The sequence below is a fragment of the Podarcis melisellensis genome (assembly GCF_964234715.1).
Source record: "Podarcis melisellensis genome assembly, chromosome: 3".
Taxonomy (NCBI): domain Eukaryota; kingdom Metazoa; phylum Chordata; class Lepidosauria; order Squamata; family Lacertidae; genus Podarcis; species Podarcis melisellensis.
The window spans coordinates 372674-391662 of NC_138530.1; the positions used below are offsets into that span (position 1 = coordinate 372674).

Sequence of the window (18989 nt, forward strand, 5' to 3'; positions counted from 1 at the left end):
TGCAAGTGGAGGAGCAGGGAATTGAACCCGGTTCCCCAGAATACGAGTCCACCGCTCTTAACCACTACACCATACAGGCTCTCCAAAGGTTCTTGCACAGGCAGCTCCAGGGACATAGCCAATGGTTTTTGGGGGGGGGGCAGGCCTTGGTTAGGTTGGTCAGTTAGGTGAGTACCTCTCTTGTTTTACTTGACCTAGGGAGGTGGATGCACCCCTGGCTCCCATGGCCACTCCCTCCTGCCCTCTCTCTCGGGGGCAACCTTGCTCCTAGAGTCCTGGCCTGGGGGGGGGGGGGGCTTCCAAAGCATGGAGCAGCTAGACTGGCAGACAGCAGATAGACTCAGCCAACAGGTGCCTCCCTCTCTCTCGCCTGCACCCCCCCTCAGCCTCTTCAGCTTGTCCAGCAGGAGGTCAGCACAAATCCACACAATGGGGCGAGCTCCGGTTGCTCTGTCCTAGCTTCTGCCAACCCAAGTGTTCAAAAAGCACACAAGTGCAAGTAGATAAAGAGGTACCGCTGTGATGGGAAGGGATACGGTGTTTCCGTGTGCCCTCCACATCTTGAACGGGCTCAGGCAGAAAGAGCCAAATGCCCGGAGGGGGACTGCAGAATCTCCCGCAGGTAGACTGGCTCTCCAAAGGGATGGGTGGCTGGGGGAAGCCCTGAATCCTCTGGGAAGGGGGTCCATAGTTAGCCAAGGGGAACCCAAGGATCTGGTTGGTTGTGTTTCCACAGTGCAGCAGGATGGACCCCCAGGATGAAATAACCACATCTCACAGAGATGAAGGAAGACAAGTCTTTAATTCATTTAATGAGCAAACAGGCAACCATTCCAATGCAAGGTCTCAACACAAAGTCTCTCTCTCCCCAGAGGGTGCAGTCCTTTTAAGTGCAAGAACAACAGTGCGGTTGTTCCAGGAAGCCAAGGCTGCCTGCCTCGTTATTCTCCTGGACGGCTCTTGGTGGAAGGTTCTCCGGCCTCTTCCACGCTCTGGCCATTCTCCCAGCTGGCTCCCACAGCAATAAGCCTCCTGCTGGATGTCCTGGGCGAAATAAAAGCTCACCCTATGGAAACCCCCCCCCCAGTTCACATTCTGCATTCAGACCCTCCTCTAGCCCTCCCCTCTCTACCACTGCTACTACTGGCATGCAAACATATTTTCCCTTCTTTTAAGGGATAGTGAATGAGAGTCACAAAAAACAGTGAATCAGGAGCTGGACCTTAATTACATTCACCTGGATCACTGCGGTTCCACTTAACTCCTTAATGTTGTATTCTTTGTAAAATGCACAATTGTGAAACACAGGCCAACCGATCTGACTCTGAGGAAAGCAGAGGATCCCCAATGAGACCCTGGGTCAAAAGGAAGTTGAAAGTCAAGGTCACATGGCTTCAATTCAAGGAGCGATGGGGGTCTGTTCAACCAGGCAGAAGCGTGACGGGTTTCTATTTTGTTGTCAATTTTCAGAAGAGAAATGAAGTGACAAGGATGGAGAAAGGTCAAGCCAAACCAAAGGAAACTGCTTTAAACTGTGATACAATACAATATGTAGGTATATAAGTGGAACAATTATTCTAACAAGTAAAATATTATTAACAATTCATTGTTTTTATAAATGCATTCTTAATATCATTATCTTTCTTCACAATCTACACTCCTATGTTGCAAGAATAGTCCTATCTTGTATACATCGTTCAAAGGGGACCTTGGCATTATCTTTCCAATGAATCAATATCAGTTGTTTAGCAGAAGGAAGGATGCAAAGAGTTCATTTACATTAACCCATTGTCAACACATATAAAGTTGGTCTGTAGTATTTATGCACCTTAATACTTTCCTCCAAAATGCAACCTTTTGGCATCCTATGAACATACGTTTAAAAAAAGCATTTTCCTAATTACATCTCTAGCAGCAAAAACATTTTTTAGAATTTATTGGACTCTAATACACTTGTGTTAAAATTAAAAGACACCTGCTTCTTGGGAGAAAAGCAATGACGAACCTAGACAGCATCTTAAAAAGCAGAGACATCACCTTGCCAACAAAGGTCCATATAGTTAAACCTATGGTTTTCCCAATAGTGATGTATAGAAGTGAGACCTGGACCATCAAGAAGGCTGATCACCGAAGAATGGATGCTTTTGAATTCTGGTGCTGGAGGAGACTCTTGAGTCCCATGGACTGCAAGAAGAACAAACCGATCCATTCTGAAGGAAATCAGCCCTGAGTGTTCACTGGAAGGACAGATCGTGAAGCTGAGGCTCCAAGACTTTGGCCACCTCATGAGAAGAGAAGACTCCCTGGAAAGATGCTGATGTTGGGAAAGATGGAGGGCACAAGGAGAAGGGGACGACAGAGGACGAGATGGTGGGACAGTGTCATAGAAGCTACCAACATGTGGAAGACAGGAGTGCCTAGCATGCTCTGGTCCAGGGAGTCGCAAAGAGGCGGACACGACTCAGCGACTAAACAACAATACACTTTTATAGAAAGGGACTATCTACAAGCTTAACGGAGCCTGATAAATTCTAAACATTTTTCCGTGTAGAAGACCTAATTCATAAACTAATGTAACATTAACTCCCAAAGGTAAAACATTGTCCTGCTGATTGGATAAGATACAGCAATATCGAAAGCACCACGATGGCCAGAAACAATTACAGTATAGAAAACTTTGTGAAATAATGCAAAACATCAAAACTATCAAGCTGAAATCTCTGAAAGTCCTTGAATAAGTCACTGTGCCAGACTTTACCCAGCAGAGATCAAGCTTATAAAGCTTTGTATAATCAGCAAATGTCCAATTCTGATGTCCAACTCTGAACTGCTGAACAGTGTTTCCGGATAGCAACTACTGTTTCGTTCAGTTCTTCTTCAGCCAATTAGTTCAACAAACACTCGTAAGTAAAAAGTTATGTAATTTCTTCATTATCTGAAAATAAAATATTCAAACGATGACCTGCAGGTATATAACAATAACTTCAAATAGTGTGGAATTATAAACGTAAAAAGGTTACATACCCAATCTTTTTTTTTGAATGGATATAATATGTATGAGAATGAAAAATACTCTGGAACAGTGCTCATGTAGTCACTGTTACTAACAACATTTTTTGCAAAATATATATAGCCAGCTCCAGGTGATACTGATAACAAGGAGACCGAGCTTAAAGCTACAGTACAAAGTAAGAGCAAAGATACAGATAATAAAAAAAAACAATTGAGGTCTAATTCAGAGTTACGTCCCCCTGGATGAATGGATTTAAACATAAAACTAAAACGGGTTTCCTGCTGCTGTAACTGACGTTCATAATCTTTTCGGATACCCTTTGTCCTCTGATTCATCCATAAAACTGTGGTGGACTCTCCTTCATTGGAAGTTTTCAGCAGAGCTTGGATGGCCATTTCTCAGGGATGCTTTACTTGAGATTCCTGCATTGCGAGAGGGTTGAACAATGACTCTTGTGGTCCCTCAGCACTCTGCTATTCCTTGATTCCCATGATGAACCCTAGACTTGCAGCCAGCCGTACATGTGAAAAGGACCTAGGGGTCTTAGTACACCGCAAGATTAACAGGAGTCAAAAGTGTGAGGCAGCAGCAAAATAAGCTAATGCTATTTTCAGCTGCATCAACAGACATCTGGCGTCCTGATGATTGGACGTGATATTACTGCTCCCTTCTGCCCTGGTCAGAACACACCTGGAGTACAGGGTCCAGTTCTGGACGCCACAATAAAAGGAGGATATTGTCAAGCTGGAACACGTGCAAAGGAGGAAGACCCAAATGATACACTGCCCTATACCCAGAGTTCTGAGCTGGATAAGTTTTGTCCCAAAAAGAGGAGATTAAGAGGAGATGTGTCAGCCATCTTCAAATGCTATGAGTCTCCTTGCGGTGAGTTCTTTGATGGATTGTCATCTTAGACCTCTGCATGAAGCTCTTTCCACATTCTGAGCACTGATATGGTTTCTCCCCTGTATGAATTCTTTGATGGAATGTGAAGCTTTTCTTCCATTTGAAGCTCTTTCCACATTCCAAGCACTGATATGGTCTCTCCTCACGGTGAATTGTTTTATGGGAAGTGAGATGTTCCTTCCGACTGAAGCTCTTTCCACATTCCAAGCACTGATGTGGTTTCTCCCCTGTATGAATTATTTGATGTAAAGTTAGACTTCTCTTTGATTTGAAGTTCTTCTCACATTCCAAGCACTGATATGGTCTCTCCTCACTGTGAATTGTTTTATGGGAAGTGAGATGTTCATTCCGACTGAAGCTCTTCCCACACTCCAGGCACTGATAAGGTTTCGCCACTGTATGAATTCTCTGATGTAACGTGAGACTTCTCTTTGATTTGAAGCTCTTTCTACATTCCAAGCACTGATAGGGTTCATCCACTGAATGAGTTATTTGATGGGACATTAGACTTTTTTTCCTATTGAAGCTCTTCCCACATTCCAAGCACTGATAAGGTCTCTCCCCTGTATGAATTCTTTGATGGGAAGAGAGCTGGGAGCCCCTACTGAAACTCCTTCCACATTCAAAGCACTTATATCCCCCCTCCCCTCTGTGAATTCTTTCATGTGAAGTAAGGGTATACTTCTGATTGAATGTTTTTCCACATTCCAAACACTGATACGGTGCCCCCCCTGTATGAATTCTCTGATGGGAAATGAGATTTGTCTTCCAGGAAAAGCTCTTCCCACATTCCCAGCACTGATATGGTTTCTGCCCTGTATGAATGCTTTGATGGCAAATTATACTTCTCTTCCACTTGAAGCTCTTCCCACATTCCAAGCACTGGTACGGGTTCTCACCACTGTGTGTTATTTGATGGGAAGTGAATTGGGATCCCTTAATGAAGTCCGTTCCACATTTGAAGCTTTTACATGGTTCTTCTTTTTTGTGAATTCTTTCATGTGAAGTGAGACTATCCTTCCGACTAAAAGTCTTTCCACATTTCATGCAGAGATATGGTTTTACCCCAGTATGAGTTGTTTGATGGGAAGTGAGATGGTCCTTCCGACTGAAGCTCTTTCCACATTCCAAGCACTGATATGGTTTTTCCCCTGTGTGAATTCTTTGATGGGCCTTAAGCACAGCCCTGTGACCAAAGCTCTTTCCACATTCTAAACAGTGATGGGGTTTCTTCCCACTGTGAATTATTTGGTGAGATGTGAGATGGGACCTATGACTGAAGTGCTTTCCGCATTCCAAGCACTGATATGGTTTCACCCCAGTGTGAATTGTTTGATGGGAAGTGAGAATATTCTTCCGCCTGAAGCTCTTTCCACATTCCAAGCACTGATATGGTTTTTCCTTTGTATGAATGCTTTGATGACCCTTTAGATGCCCCCTCTGCCTGAAGCTCTTTCCACATTCCAAGCACTTATGAGGTCTCTCTCCTGTATGAATTCCTTGATGAGCCATGAGCTTAGCTTTCTGACTGAAGCTCTTTCCACATTCTGAGCACTGATACAGTTTTTCACCTGTGTGAATGCTTTGATGGGCTGTGAGCACAGCCTTTTGACTGAAGCTTTTTCCACATTCCAAGCACTGATATGGTTTTTCCCCTGTGTGAATTCTTTGATGGGCCTTAAACACAGCCTTGTGACTAAAGCTCTTTGCACATTCCAAGCACGTATATGGTGCCTCCCCTCTATGGATTTTCTGATGGGAATTGAGATAGGATCTCTGATTAAAGCACTTTCCACATTCCAAGCACTTATGGGTTTTCCCCGCACTGTGAGTTATTTGATGGGAAGTGAGATGGGACCTCCGACGGAAGCTCTTTCCACATTGCAAGCACTGATATGGTTTCTCTCCTGTATGAATTATTTGATGGGCTGTGAGTGCAACCCTTTGACTGAAGCTCTTTCCACATTCCAAGCACTGATATGGTTTCTCCCCTGTATGAATTCTTTGATGGGCCTTGAGCACATGCCTGTAACTGAAGCTCTTTCCACATTCCAAACAGTGATGGGGTTTCTTCCCACTGTGGAGTATTTGGTGGGAAGTGAGATGGGCTCTTTGCCTGAAGCGCCTTCCGCATTCCATGCAATGATATGGTTTCTCTCCTGTATGAATTCTTTGATGAGCCATAAGCTTAGCCTTCTTCCTGAAGTTCTTTCCACATTCCAAACACTGATATGGTTTCTCTCCTGTATGAATGGTTTGATGGGTCGTGAGATTGGACCTCTGACTGAAGCTCTTTCCGCATTCCATGCACTGATATGGCTTCTCCCTGCTGTGAGTTCTTGGATGGAAAGTGAGACGTTTCTTCTGACGAAACGTCTTACCACCTTCCAAGCACTGATAGCAATTCTTCCCAATGGAATTTATTTTATGGGAAGTGGAATGGGAGCTCTGACTATAACTCTCTCCACATTCCAAATATTTATACACCTTCCCCACTCTGTGAATGTCTCCCTTGTTCATAATTTTCAATCCATCACCACCTGCATCAAAGAGAGAAACAGATTAGAGCCTCAGGAATAAATGGAGCCCCAAATTATTCAAATAATGGAGCACTGCTAATGGAATGTTTGTGATCGATGAAGAATTAAAGGGGGTTAGATCTACGGACTTACTACAGGGTTCACTGCCTTTGTTGACTGTCAATGACACACAGATTGATGGGAACCTGAGATTCAAACAGCCTGGCATTTTCCGGAAAAGATCTTGTTTGGCCTAATCATGGAATCTCCTCCATCTGCAAGGCCAGTTGTCTCTTTGGTCAACCAGAAAGCGACAGAAGCAAAAACAGAAAACCTCACAGAAGCCGCTACTCCTGCCAACACATGGAAGGTTACATTCAAGAAGGTCTGGGCAGCTCAGACCAGCCTGGTCATGGTTTAAAAAGGCATATGTGGGGCAAGAATATTTGCAGACAGAACAGTAGATTCAAGGTGAGCTGTGGAGACTGAGAATCCCAGATGCTGTCGTTTGCCATCAAAATATTTATATATGTATTGGATTTCAAAACAGATATTATGATCCAGCAGGAATCCTTACTGAGAGAGTCCACAGTCGCACAATTCTCCTCCATGACTTCCTTATGCAGGGCTCTCTGGTCAGGATCCAGCAACGCCCACTCCTCCTCTGTGAAATACACAGCGACATCTTCAAAGCACAGAGGACCCTGAAGGAAAAGGAAAAAGGTCCTCTTCTGAGACAGCATAAAGATTATCTACTACACATTGCTCAGTTGTTTTCTGCCCATTCCTTGTTGTGTTCTTTCAATGGGATTAGTTTGCTGCACATTTTAGGTATGGCTGTTTATTTTAATTATTTAATGGGACTTCCAGGTAGGCGTGAATGGCAAACGGACTGCGAGTTTGAAAGCTGCGTCAAACTCTGCTCTGCAGTGGATTGGTGGAAGCGCTCAGGCAAGGTGCACCCCGAAAAATGCCTCAAAAGGGTATTTGAGGTGTCGTGATGTCCTGCAGACAGCAAACGGCAACTCGGTAGCTCCAGTTTCTGCCCCTGCACCGAGAGGCGAGTGGGGGTGAAAGCCGAGAGAAAAGCCAACGATCTAGGCACCAGCACGATTCTGTGTTGCGAAGCCTCTGAACCAGTCAGCAGTGGACTATCTTTCCAAATAATTTCAAGCCGATTGGCAAGGTGAGAAGGAAAATTTATTACTAATTCGGCAAAAAACAGGAGGTTAAAAAGGAAGTCTACTCCCATCTGTGGGTATTTTAACCACATGAGAAGTTTTACAAGTGGAAAACTGGGGATCAACCTTTGGAGTCACCTAATGGGAGAAGGGGACGACAGAGGACGAGATGGTGGGACAGTGTTCTCGAAGCTACAAACATGAATTTGACCAAACTGCGGGAGGCAGTGGAAGACAGGAGGGCCTGGCGTGCTCTGGTCCAGGGGGTCGCAAACAGTCGGGCATGACTAAACAACAACAAATGGCTGATAAAGACAAGGGATTATACAAAGCTTTTTAAATACCAATTTAAAAACCTGGTGGAACTAAGGGATTTTTTATTAATTTGGGAAGTTATTAATACTTTTAAAACTCAAAGAATCATGAGATATTGGAGAAAACAACTGGGACTGAATACTGTGTCAAGTTTCAAGAGCAAAGAAAGTGGATTATAATTATATTCTGGAAAGATTATTTTGGAATTAAAACTACACTGGAATACTAAACTATATTTTCACTGGACATTGAGTATCAGCAAATGGAGTCATTCTTTTGTTTTGTTTTGCTTTTTTGTTTAAACCAACTGGAACTGAAATAAATTTTACGGTTTGGACTACTTTATTTTACATAGTAAGTAGCCCTGTGTAAAAGACTGTTATTTACATATTTCTTTCACTTCTTAATTTAACACCTCTATGTCTTATACTTTTATAACATAAATTTCTATATTTCTATACATTTATATTTTAGAATATGACAAAGTATATATGTATGGAAGACATTTATCCTTTTCAATTTGGATTTGTAAATTTGCATTGATCCTTTCATTTATAATTCGAAGTTAATTCTAGGTGTTGGTAAAGGGGTCAGAACAAAGGGAAACTAGCCAAATGCTGTATTTTTCCAGGTTTTGTGAAGTGACCTTGACAAAGGGTTGATAAGGCCAAGCAGCTTGGGACTTGGTGGGAAAGGCTCTTTCTTCTGAGAGCAAATTGGTCAAGGCTGAGAAAATGTTGGTGTTGAATTTAAGAGTAGTAACACCAGGCAGAAAGGTTTCTTTGCAAGAGGGTACCAGATCTGAACTTGCAGATCCTTTTTCAGAATTTAAACTAGAAATAGGTAACAACTTAAAATAAACCTGTGGCTGCATTAGCCACCCAAACTGGAAATAAAATAAAATACAATGTTAGAAATGATGGGGGAAATGAAGGAATTAAATGTGAGAACCACTAAAGTGGAAACTGGGTTAAAAGGGGGGGAGGAGAAAACTAAATGTACACAAGGAGAGGTGAAAGGTGTGAAAAGGGACCAGGAAAAGTTAAAGGTTGATGTAGAAGGAGTTTACGCATCTCAGGAATTGATGTGGGATGCCTTGGCGGTGGCTGAGATGAAGCAGAAAAATGGAAAATAAAGAGAATGAAACAAAAAAAGCTTTGAGCAGGAGAAATTCGTTCTGGCCTACTCCCTGGCTGCCCCACTCCTCTGACTCTTTCCCCACACAGCTCTTTCCCCATACCAGATCTGTTTCCACAGCTGCTGCTTCTCCTCCGTTCTCATGAAAAGATGGATGAGGAGGTCTGGGGGGCATCCTTCGGTCACCTGCGAGAGACAAAAGTCAAAGGGAAGCCATCAGCTCCTGCGTCTCTCAGAGGTTCAGCAGCGCATTTCAGGCTACAGATGGGCCTTAGAAAAAGTCTTTCTTGCAAAGTCCATTTAGACATTTGTACTCATTTCAAACTTACTTTGGGTCAAAATACATCTCCCCTCCTTGGCGCTCTTGGCCCCAAGTGCTTCCCCCCCCCCAAAGATGAACAGAACCCACAGATAGTTTCAAGATCCACAGAATGAGAAGAAAAACTCGCTTCTCCTTACCCAGTGGTCTCCCTCTGGTGTCCAGCGGAGACCTCTGTGTCTCAGAGGAATCTGGGTCCATTTCTGCAAAGAGATCCTTTCCCTGAAAGAGCAACAAGGATTCAAAACAGAGAATAGGGAGAAGAATTAGAACAGGAATGACCGAAGAAAACACTTTAGGGGAGCAGATCTCATCCCTTGCTTCTCAAAAGGCGGTGAGCCATTAGAAGAGCAGTTTGGGAGATTCTCCCTCATGCTCTGAGCCCCTTGGGAGATTCCAGGGGAAAGTCTCTCTCACCTGCTGCTCTGCTTGCCTCCTCTCCTCTGCCTGACTCAAGAGGAAACCTTCAGCCAGGGCTACAGCCTGGGAAGTGGTCTCTGCCCCACATTCCCTCACCCAGCTCTCCATTTCCGGCAGAAGAGCAGCCAGGAACTGTCTTGCTCATCTGTTGGTGCTCTTAGGAAGCCTCCAAGAGATCGGAAGGAATCCTGTGGTCTTCTGTCAAGTTCTGTCTATCTGTTTTAGAGTTGCTTACAAATCCTACAAAGCAAATACATTGTTCTGTTATTAGATTGATACAAGGTCAGGAGAAGAAGACAGAATGATGATGGACAAGTGAGTAATTTGTAGTGAATATAATTTAGACACTAGGCCATAGTTGGGGTCTTAAGCTGGGGACCCTCAAGAGTTGCTCTCTCTTCCTCTGCCACCCCCACTTCAGGGCCCATTTCCTTCCAGCTTCTGTCTTATTTTCTAACATTTGGAATCCCCAACGTCCTCAAGGCACACTACTTGGGTGGGGTCCTTTCTTGTTCTGTGGGCCAGGTTATTGCCTGGCCAACCCCCCAAGGGCTAACTGGGCGAGGCCAAAGCACGTCTAAAGGCAGCCAGGTACAGTGGTATCTCAGGTTACAGACGTTTCAGGTTACAGACTCTGCAAACCCAGAAATATTACCTCGGGTTAAGAACTTTGCTTCAGGATGAGAACAGAAATCGTGTGGTGGCGGTGCAGCGGCAGCAGGAGGCCCCATTAGCTAAAGTGGTGCTTCAGGTTAAGAACAGTTTCAGGTTAAGAATGGACCTCCGGAACAAATTAAGTATATAACCTGAGGTTTCACTGTATAGGGAAATTTTTAAGGTTTGTTGTTTTATTGTGTTTTAATTTGTTGGAAGCTGCTCAGAATGCCTGGGAAACCCCGTCTGAGGGGCGGCATATAAGTTTATTATTACTATGATTATCAAAAAAACGAAGATCATGGCCACTGGGCCCATCACCTCCTGGCAAATAGAAGGGGAAGAAATGGAGGCAGTGAGAGATTTTACTTTCTTGGGCTCCATGATCACTGCAGATGGTGACAGCAGCCATGAAATTAAAAGACGCCTGCTTCTTGGGAGAAAAGCAATGACAAACCTAGACAGCATCTTAAAAAGAAGAGACATCACCTTGCCAACAAAGGTCCATATAGTAAAAGCTCTGGTTTTCCCAGTAGTGATGTATGGAAGTGAGAGCTGGACCATCAAGAAGGCCAATCGCCGAAGAATTGATGCTTTTGAATTCTGGTGCTGGAGGAGACTCTTGAGAGTCCCATGGACTGCAAGAAGATCCAACCTCTCCATTCTGAAGGAAATCAGCCCTGAGTGCTCACTGGAAGGACAGATCCTGAAGCTGAGGCTCCAAGACTTTGGCCACCTCAGGAGAAGAGAAGACTCCCTGGAAAAGACCCTGATGTTGGGAAAGATGGAGGGCACAAGGAGAAGGGGACAATGGAGGACGAGATGGTGGGACAGTGTTCTCGAAGCTACAAACATGAGTTTGCCCAAACTGTGGGAGGCAGTGGAAGACAGGAGTGCCTGGCGTGCTCTGGTCCGGGGGGCCACGAAGAGTCGGATACGACTAAACAACAACAACGATTATTAGGTGGGGCCAAAGAACAGTGCTAAAAAGCAAGTCAAATAGAATTCACTTTCTTTCTGTTTTAAATATAGTTTTAATGTTGTCATTGTCAGTTTGCATTTCTAAGTACAGAAAGTATTGATCTGATGTCTAGAGATCTTTCCTATTCTAATTAGTTCAAGAGGGTTCTGGAAGCTTCTCTGTGTGAAACAAGCAGAAGGTTCTTGATGTTTGGGTTATTCCTTCAGAGAAGCTGAGTACAGCTGTCTTAAACTGGTTCTGTTGTCTCTTCTGTCAAGGTCATGCTGACTATAAGAGTAAGGCCAGAAGGAGCCTGGGTTTCACTTCTCTTTCTGTCCCTCTTCCTTCTCGTGTGGCATTCTGCATACAGTGGTACCTCGGGTTAAGTACTTAATTTGTTCCAGAGGTCCATTCTTAACCTGAAACTGTTCTTAACCTGAAGCACCACTTTAGCTAATGGGGCCTCCTGCTTCCGTCGCTGCGTGATTTCTGTTCTCATCCAGAAGCAAAGTTCTTAACCCGAGGTACTATTTCTGGGTTAGCGGAGTCTGTAACCTGAAGCGTATGTAACCTGAAGCGTATGTAACCCAAGGTACCACTGTATAGTGTTAAGCTTTAGACATATTATTATAAGCTACTGTAAGTTTAAGTTAAGTCTGCTGCAAGTGGATTACTTATGGATAGTCCCAATACTGAATGTGTGCCAATCCTGAATTGTGACCCTTAGGCTCATTTGCCTTCAGTAGCAGTAAAACTCTGCTGAATGAAATACAATGGCCTCTGGTCTATCCTGCAACAGAGAATCCTGCAACATGTTTAAGTTTTACTCTGCTCTGGATCAATAGGAGTCGAATTCATCTGCCATGGGAATGTTGGGAAAGGGAAGGTTAATAACAACAATGGTACCAAAAGCCTCTAAGAGATGCAGCAGAGCTAGGAAACAGCTTTCACCTTTGTCCCTTGCCCACCAGAGATCATCAACTAGCGCAAACAAGGCAGTTTCAGTCCCATGATGAATCATAGAATCCTAGAGTTGGAAGAGACCACAAGGGCCATTGAGTCCAACCCCCTGCCAAGCAGGAAACACCATCAGAGCACTCCTGACATATGGTTGTCAAGCCTCTGCTTAAAGACCTCCAAAGAAGGAGACTCCACCACACTCCTTGGCAGCAAATTCCACTGTCAAACAGCTCTTACTGTCAGGAAGTTCTTCCTAATGTTTAGGTGGAATCTTCTTTCTTGTAGTTTGGATCCATTGCTCCGTGTCCGCTTCTCTGGAGCAGCAGAAAACAACCTTTCTCCCTCCTCTCTGTGACATCCTTTTATATATTTGACCATGGCTATCATATCACCCCTTAACCTCCTCTTCTCCAGGCTAAACATGCCCAGCTCCCTTAGCCGTTCCCCATAAGGCATCGCTTCCAGGCCTTTGACCATTTTGGTTGCCCTCCTCTTAAAATTTAAAATGCAACGGATTAAAAACCATTGAAAAGCATTTTTGACATTTCCCCCAGCCGCCCAGTTTGTCCCCTGAGTCTGGGCTCTTCAGGGCTCCCAGCAGGGCAAGGTCCCTCCGGCCTCCCAGGAGTCTCTTCTGCTGGGGGGGGGAGAGGAGTGTGCCCCCCCAGGCCGGGCAGGGAGCAGCTGCTTGGGGGTCCCCCTGCACCCCCCCCGTCTCGGGGAGGGACCCCAGGGGATGCTGCCCAGCCCTCCCGGCGAGACCGAGGATGGACTGGGCTCCCCCCCCAAAATCCTTCTTTGCTGCGTTTCTTTTCCGTCCCGGCCCCCCAGGGCCTGGTCCCCCCCACCTGAAGGGGGTTTCTTGGCCCCCCTCCTTCCCCCCTGCAGCCCCCCAAGGCCGAGCCCGGGAGGAGGGGGAGACTCACCGGAGGAGACAAGAGGGGCGCCTCCGGAAGACCCGCCCCCGCCCCGTCCCTTCCTGTCCTCTCTAGGAATGCGGCTCAGCTGCTCTTAACCCTTGGCGCGCCCAGCTGGTCCCTGGCTTGGGGGAGCCGCGGGGCCGGAGGAGGTTAAGGGAGAAATCCGAGGCTCCCTTGGGCAGAAAGCGAGGAGACCAGCCAGGAATCCCAGGGCAAAAGAGCAGCCAGGAGGCGCCACAGGGCAGGTGGAACAAGATGGGGACAAGTCCCAAAAGTCACAAGCATGAGATCTGCTGGAGGGGCACCCCCCCCCCCAGCTATGCATCAATTCCTGCAACCAGGAGGAGATGGTGGCTGGAAAGGGCTCTGCCCGAAGCCCGGGCAGGATCCCAGAAAGGGAGAACTGCAGGCTCTCTCGCAGGCAGGGCGGGTCTCCCAGGGGCCCTTCCTGCCCTGGCTTGCTTGGCCCGCGGAAGGTCCAGGTCTGGACTGGCCAGAAGGAGGACTGGAGGTGGCCCGGGTTTGTGGGGAGAAAGGGTGTTTTCGATGCTTCTTAACAAGCGCAGTGATAATGTCAAACCTTAGGGTGCTTTCAACCTGCTGTAGCAGCATAGATTCACACTTTTTAGTTTCAGATATCTGAACAAAGGCAGATCTTCATTTGCAGTGGTCCTAATATCGCCTTCACCTCCTCTTGTCAACTCTTTGCACTGCAAAACCATGCTTTCATTGCTTGCTTGTGTGTGTGTGTGTGTGTGTGTCTGTGTGTTTGTACAGTGGTACCTTGGTTCTCAAACTTAATCCATTCCAGAAGTCTGTTCCAAAACCAAAGCCTTCCAAAACCAAGGTGCACTTTACCATAGAAAGTAATGAAAAATGGATTAATCCCTTCCAGACTTTTAAAAACAACCCCTAAAACAGCAATTTGACATGAATTTTACTATCCAATGAGACCACTGATCCATAAAATGAAAGCAATAATCAATGTACTGCAGTCCATCAGTAACTGAACCGGGTTCGACAGTCACAGAAATAAACCAAAAAAGCCGCAAAAAAGCAAAACGTTTAGCAAAAAACAGAGAGACCTCAGCGTATCACTCAAAACGGAGCACGTTTGGCTTCCAAAAGAAGTTTGCAAACCGGAACACACATTTCCAGAATTGCAGTGTTTGGGTTCCACGTTGTTTGAGTACCAAGGTGTTTGAGAACCAAGGTACCACTGTAGTTTAATGGTAACACTGTTTCTGATTTTATTCCCTGACTTTTGTTAGTTGGGAAGGCCTTAGGGAGTTTTCTGCATGGGAAATTCTCAGAATCATCCAATCCCTGTGCAAACCGTTTCTCTGGAACGGATTTATTAATAAAACTTACACGCTGGTGGGATTAAGAAAGCCACACAGGCACCCCAAAGCAGTTCACAAAAGAGCAGTAGGTTGTATTCAACTGTTTTTATTAAAAAAAAGAAACGGAAACAAAGGGATCCGCTTGGCTCACTAGTATGTGTAGAAAAGTCACTGCGGGCAGCAGGCCGTTTGAGGGAAGCAGCGAGGGCTGAAGGGTGTTGCAGCCTGCCAAAGGGGGCCGCCAACCCAGACCCAAAACGAACAGAACTTGGTCCTCGGGAAGGAGGAATGTCTCCAGGGCTGGGCCCAGGAAGCAGCTCAGCCCAAGAGGGGAAGGCAAAGAGCCCCACAGAGCCCGTCCTGGAGGCTGGAAGACAAGAGCTGGGCAGGCAGGGAGGGTGGGGCCTTTCCTGAGCTTGCCCCCCCCCCCCAGCGTGGAGCTGTCCCAAGGCTGCCTCCCAGCAGCGCCGATTTTTGCTCTTTGGTGGAGGAGCCAGGTGGGCAACGCGGACCGGGGCCCAGAGTCCTGCCCAGGCGGCTTCAGTACCGTCCCAGGACGGTGGCCAGCAGGGCCATGCGGATGTACATGCCGTTCTCTGCCTGACGGAAGTAGGCGGCGCGCGGGTCCGAGTCCACCTCCACGCTGGAAGGAGAGAAAGAGGGGGGAGGTCATGATCGCCACCAAGTCAGCAAGCACTCCAGGCCACACACACCCCCTCGCCCTTCCGAGGGCCCAGAGCTCTGCACACGACGTGCTTCTCCTGTGCAAGATGCTTTGCCACCCACCCTGCGAGGTAGGCCGCTCTTCTAACTCAGCTCCAGTTCCTGCATTGCAGGGGGTGGGGTCTAGATGACCCCTGGGGTAGGAGTGCAAATATCCAGAGTGGGGGGATCAGATGGGATTGCTATGAGGGATTATAAAATAGGCATCAAGCCATTGTGTCCACTATGAAAGCATGGCGTTGACTGGGTTCGATTCATTGGCAATAATTTCTGATCAAATTCCACAACCCTCTGCATCTCTGGCCATTTCCTCTACCGTCTATTTATCAGGCTTGACAAATCTCGGACACAGCCCAGTTGCCAGCTGCTTCCTCAGGCATCCTCAGTACATAAAGATAGTAGGTTACCTTGATGTAGTTTAATCTTTAGATAGATCTTAGGGACCAGGAAGAGGGTTCACAAGGAGATGGTAAATACTATCCATCCTTCCTTCCTTTACTCCTGTTTATGATCTTCCTAAAAGCATTCCTCTTCGCTTCCTCTTTTATTTACTCTGAATTGCATATGCATGCTCAAGTAGGAAATTAGCTCTTTGTAGTTTTAACTTTAACTTTGTCCCCACGTGGGGTTTTTTGAAATGCTCAGAGGAAACCTGATTGGTTCTTACGTACACTGTGTAAAAAGTTCTTTTGTGAATAAAACGACCTGGGCCAAGGGGTGGGGAAGGAATTACTATTATAAGCACTCTTCCCAGAGTCTTGCTGGTTCAAGCCTCTGTGTGTATTTTATCAGAGTTCAATCCTTGCTTTGCTTTGGGAACGCCACACCCTGGGGGTCCCTTCCAACTCTGATGCTCTGTGTGGTTCTACACATCCCAAGGCGACCAACTGAGGCTTGGTGTTCCCATCGCCAAACTACGCCCCCCCATCTGACACCCCCTTCTACTGCTCCAGAGTCTCCAAGCAGCCAGAAGCAAAGAAAGAGGGACGAAGCTGTTGACGTTTGCTGCTTATGAACCTGCCCCCCTGACCCACAGGTCTTGATCCTCCTACATGGGGGCTCTGCTGGGTCCACCACTGGTCCAGATTCCTCGGCTCCACCCAAAATGTCCCTTCACCCCATTTGAAACCCTGAAGCAATTCCCTGGCCAGCAGTGCCCCTCCCTACCTCCCTCCCCGCCCTTCCGCACCTGATCTCGTTGACCCGGGGCATCGGGTGCATGACCACCATCTTCTTCTTGGCCCGGGTCATGATGTGAGGGGTCAGGATGAACTGGCCAAAACACTGAGGAGGAAGGAGCACAGCCAGTGAGCCTGCGTTTGGGGCTGGCCCCACCCCTCCCGCCAAGGGACCCTCTTCCCCATCCCCTCTGGGTGGCTTGAGGGCCTCCCAGCCTGGCCCGGAGGGAGGGAGGCCGTGGGGGCGCCATGGGGTGGGGGCAGCAGTTCAGGGCCCCTCCCTCACTCACCGCCTCAAACTCCTGGACTGAGGCGAAGCGCTCCTTCTGGATGCGGGTCATGTAGAGGACGTCCGTGTCAGGCAGAGCCTCCTCGATGTTCTCAAACTCCTCCTGAGAATTTACCGCAATTAATTAATATTGTGTTGAAAGCCGCCCAGAGTGGCTGGGGAAACCCAGCCAGATGGATGGGGTATAAATAATAGTATATTATTATTATTATTATTATTATTATTATTATTATTATTATTATTATTATTTCCACCGACACACACAATAACCCAGAACGCAGCCCCTGCGCAAATTGGGGATTGCCTGCACTGCATTTGGGGGGGTAGGAAACTTTGTTAAAAGGTGCCTTTGGGGCAGTTCTCCTAACTGGTGGTTCTCTGAAGCACAGGTTTATGGAGCCTGCCCTGTGGCAACACCTCCTCTAATACACGGGGTCTCTGTCGGATGCTGAGCTTGTGTATCTCTCTTGGCTGTGCTTTTCTTTAAGGTGGTCATGAACCATTAAAAGCAGGCTTAGAAGTCTAAAAATGCCCAAATCGGTTAAATTTGGGAAGGGAACAGCTTCCGTAATGTAAAGGTAAGGACACCCCTTACTATTAGGTCCAGTCATGGCCGACTCTGGGGTTGCAGCGCTCATCTCGCTTTATTGGCCGAGGGAGCCGGCGTACAGCTTCCGGGTCATGTGGCCAGCAGGACTAAGCCACTTCTGGCAAACCAGAGCAGCGCACGGAAATGCCGTTTACCTTCCCACCGGAGCGGGACCTATTTATCTACTTGCACTTTGACCTGCTTTCGAACAGCTTCTGTAGAGAACAGCGGGGAGGACCCGCAGCGCAGCCCCCTCCCCCTCACCTGCTTGATCCCCTTGGAGGCCACGAAGTGGAAGATGTCGGCCGGCATGCGGAGGTTGGGTGGCGTGACGTAGCGCAGGCTGACCCGGTAGAGGGTGAGGAGGCGAGCCAGAGAGTGGACGGTCCGGCCGTGCTTCAAGTCGCCCACCATGGTGATCTGGGGAGAGGGCAAAGGCAGCCGTCAGCACCCCTGGCTGGGGGGGGGGAGGCCCCCACAAAGCAGCCACCCCCCAAACCCCCCCTCCCAAACGAGGTCCCCTCACTCACCGTCATGCCGTTGACCGTGCCCAGCTCCTCCCGGATGGTGAAGATGTCCAGCAGGCCTTGCGTGGGGTGCTCCCCGACCCCGTCGCCCGCGTTGATGACAGGCTTGCGGCAGTGCTTGGCAGCCAGCTGGCACAAGGAGGAAGGAGGGGGGGAGTCAGCTGGGGCGCTTCTGCAGAGCCCTTTCATGGCCGCCCTGGAGAGATTGTACCGACCACGGTCCCCTTTCATCCTTTCTGGGAGATGGAAGCCCAGTTCCCGATGGCGGTTCCCAGGGCCCCACGAGAGCCCAGGGCTCAAATTCCCAGTTGGCCATGAAGCTCTCACTGGGAGTGACCCTTGGGCCAGTCAATGCCTTTCTCAGCCTGGCTGACCTTGCAGTGGGAGGTGGTTGTGGGACGGGAATGAGGAGTCGGACTCTGGAGAGGTCATTGGGTGGGGTCTTGGGCCCGCCACCACTTCTCTCAGCCTAACCTACTTTGCAGGGTCATTAGGAGGATGAAACGGGAAGCGGGAGAAGCACCAATGGCACTTTGAGCTCCTTAGAGAATAAGGAGGTGCAGAAATTCAATCAAATAAACCAATAAACCAATAACTCAGCTGCCTGGGGTAGGAGTGAAGTGGCTCAGAGCCTCCTCTGGGCGGAAGAAGCAGCCCATCCACAGACCCAGGGAGAGAAAACAAGAGGCTTTAGGGAACTGAGCCCCGCTGATAGCATAGGCTGGATCTGTTCCTTCTCAGCACTGGAACGGTCATCCGCATATAAGAGAACCGAGAGGGGTGTACCAGCCAATTTAGGGGGTGGGCATTTCCTTTCTCCATTTTTAAGGAATTAATATAGAAGTTGACTAAAGTAGGCGCAAGGACGCAGCCTTGTTGAACACCATGGGAGGTTTGCATTTCCTTGGATAAATGGCCCTGCCAGTCACACCTAACCCAGACCTGGGTGTTTTCGTATAAACTGCGGATAAGACACAGTAGACGTCTGTCTATGTTTGAGGCACTTAGTTTTTCCCAAAGCCTATCTCGAGATAT

At 47.5% G+C, this 18989-nt stretch overlaps 2 protein-coding genes across 6 annotated transcripts in view; both read right to left on the minus strand.

Moving 5' to 3' along the window:
- Window positions 1–2469: 2469 nt before the first annotated feature.
- Window positions 2470–13366, minus strand: LOC309365612 (uncharacterized protein). Of its 4 annotated transcripts, XM_081903812.1 has the most exons (6): window positions 13312–13366; window positions 9808–10050; window positions 9531–9612; window positions 9175–9257; window positions 7016–7142; window positions 2470–6459 (listed from the first exon to the last, which is right to left on the minus strand). In XM_081903812.1, exons 2-6 carry the CDS (start codon window positions 9916–9918, stop codon window positions 3875–3877), a joined length of 2988 nt encoding a protein of 995 aa, XP_081759938.1. In that variant the 5' UTR covers window positions 9919–10050; window positions 13312–13366; the 3' UTR covers window positions 2470–3874. The 4 variants fall into 4 exon arrangements, with proteins under 4 accessions (XP_081759938.1, XP_081759940.1, XP_081759939.1 ...); XM_081903814.1 differs by lacking the exons at window positions 9808–10050; window positions 13312–13366 and adding an exon at window positions 11475–11743 and having other exon boundaries at window positions 9531–9606; XM_081903813.1 differs by lacking the exon at window positions 13312–13366 and having other exon boundaries at window positions 9531–9606; window positions 9808–10511.
- A 1705-nt stretch (window positions 13367–15071) lies between these two features.
- CAD (carbamoyl-phosphate synthetase 2, aspartate transcarbamylase, and dihydroorotase) overlaps window positions 15072–18989 on the minus strand; it is a 40889-nt gene continuing 36971 nt past the window's right edge. For both annotated transcript variants that reach the window (XM_081903587.1, XM_081903586.1), the window contains 5 exons: window positions 17958–18083; window positions 17692–17847; window positions 16840–16941; window positions 16561–16655; window positions 15072–15291 (listed from right to left, as the gene is read on the minus strand). In XM_081903587.1, coding sequence (XP_081759713.1) covers window positions 15189–15291; window positions 16561–16655; window positions 16840–16941; window positions 17692–17847; window positions 17958–18083 — 582 coding nt within the window. In that variant the 3' untranslated portion in view covers window positions 15072–15188. The remainder of the gene's footprint in view (window positions 15292–16560; window positions 16656–16839; window positions 16942–17691; window positions 17848–17957; window positions 18084–18989) is intronic.

What these genes read in the sequence shown, in the direction of transcription:
- LOC309365612 (XM_081903812.1), bottom strand. Translation starts at nt 9,918, where the DNA reads ATGGAGAGCTGGGTGAGGGAATGTGGGGCAGAGACCACTTCCCAGGCT. An exon ending in CAGCTGTGGAAACAGATCTG is followed by an intron (nt 7,143 to 9,174) that starts GTATGGGGAAAG and finishes CTTTTCCTTCAG; the next exon opens with GGTCCTCTGTGCTTTGAAGA. An exon ending in TGCGACTGTGGACTCTCTCA is followed by an intron (nt 6,460 to 7,015) that starts GTAAGGATTCCT and finishes TCTTTGATGCAG; the next exon opens with GTGGTGATGGATTGAAAATT.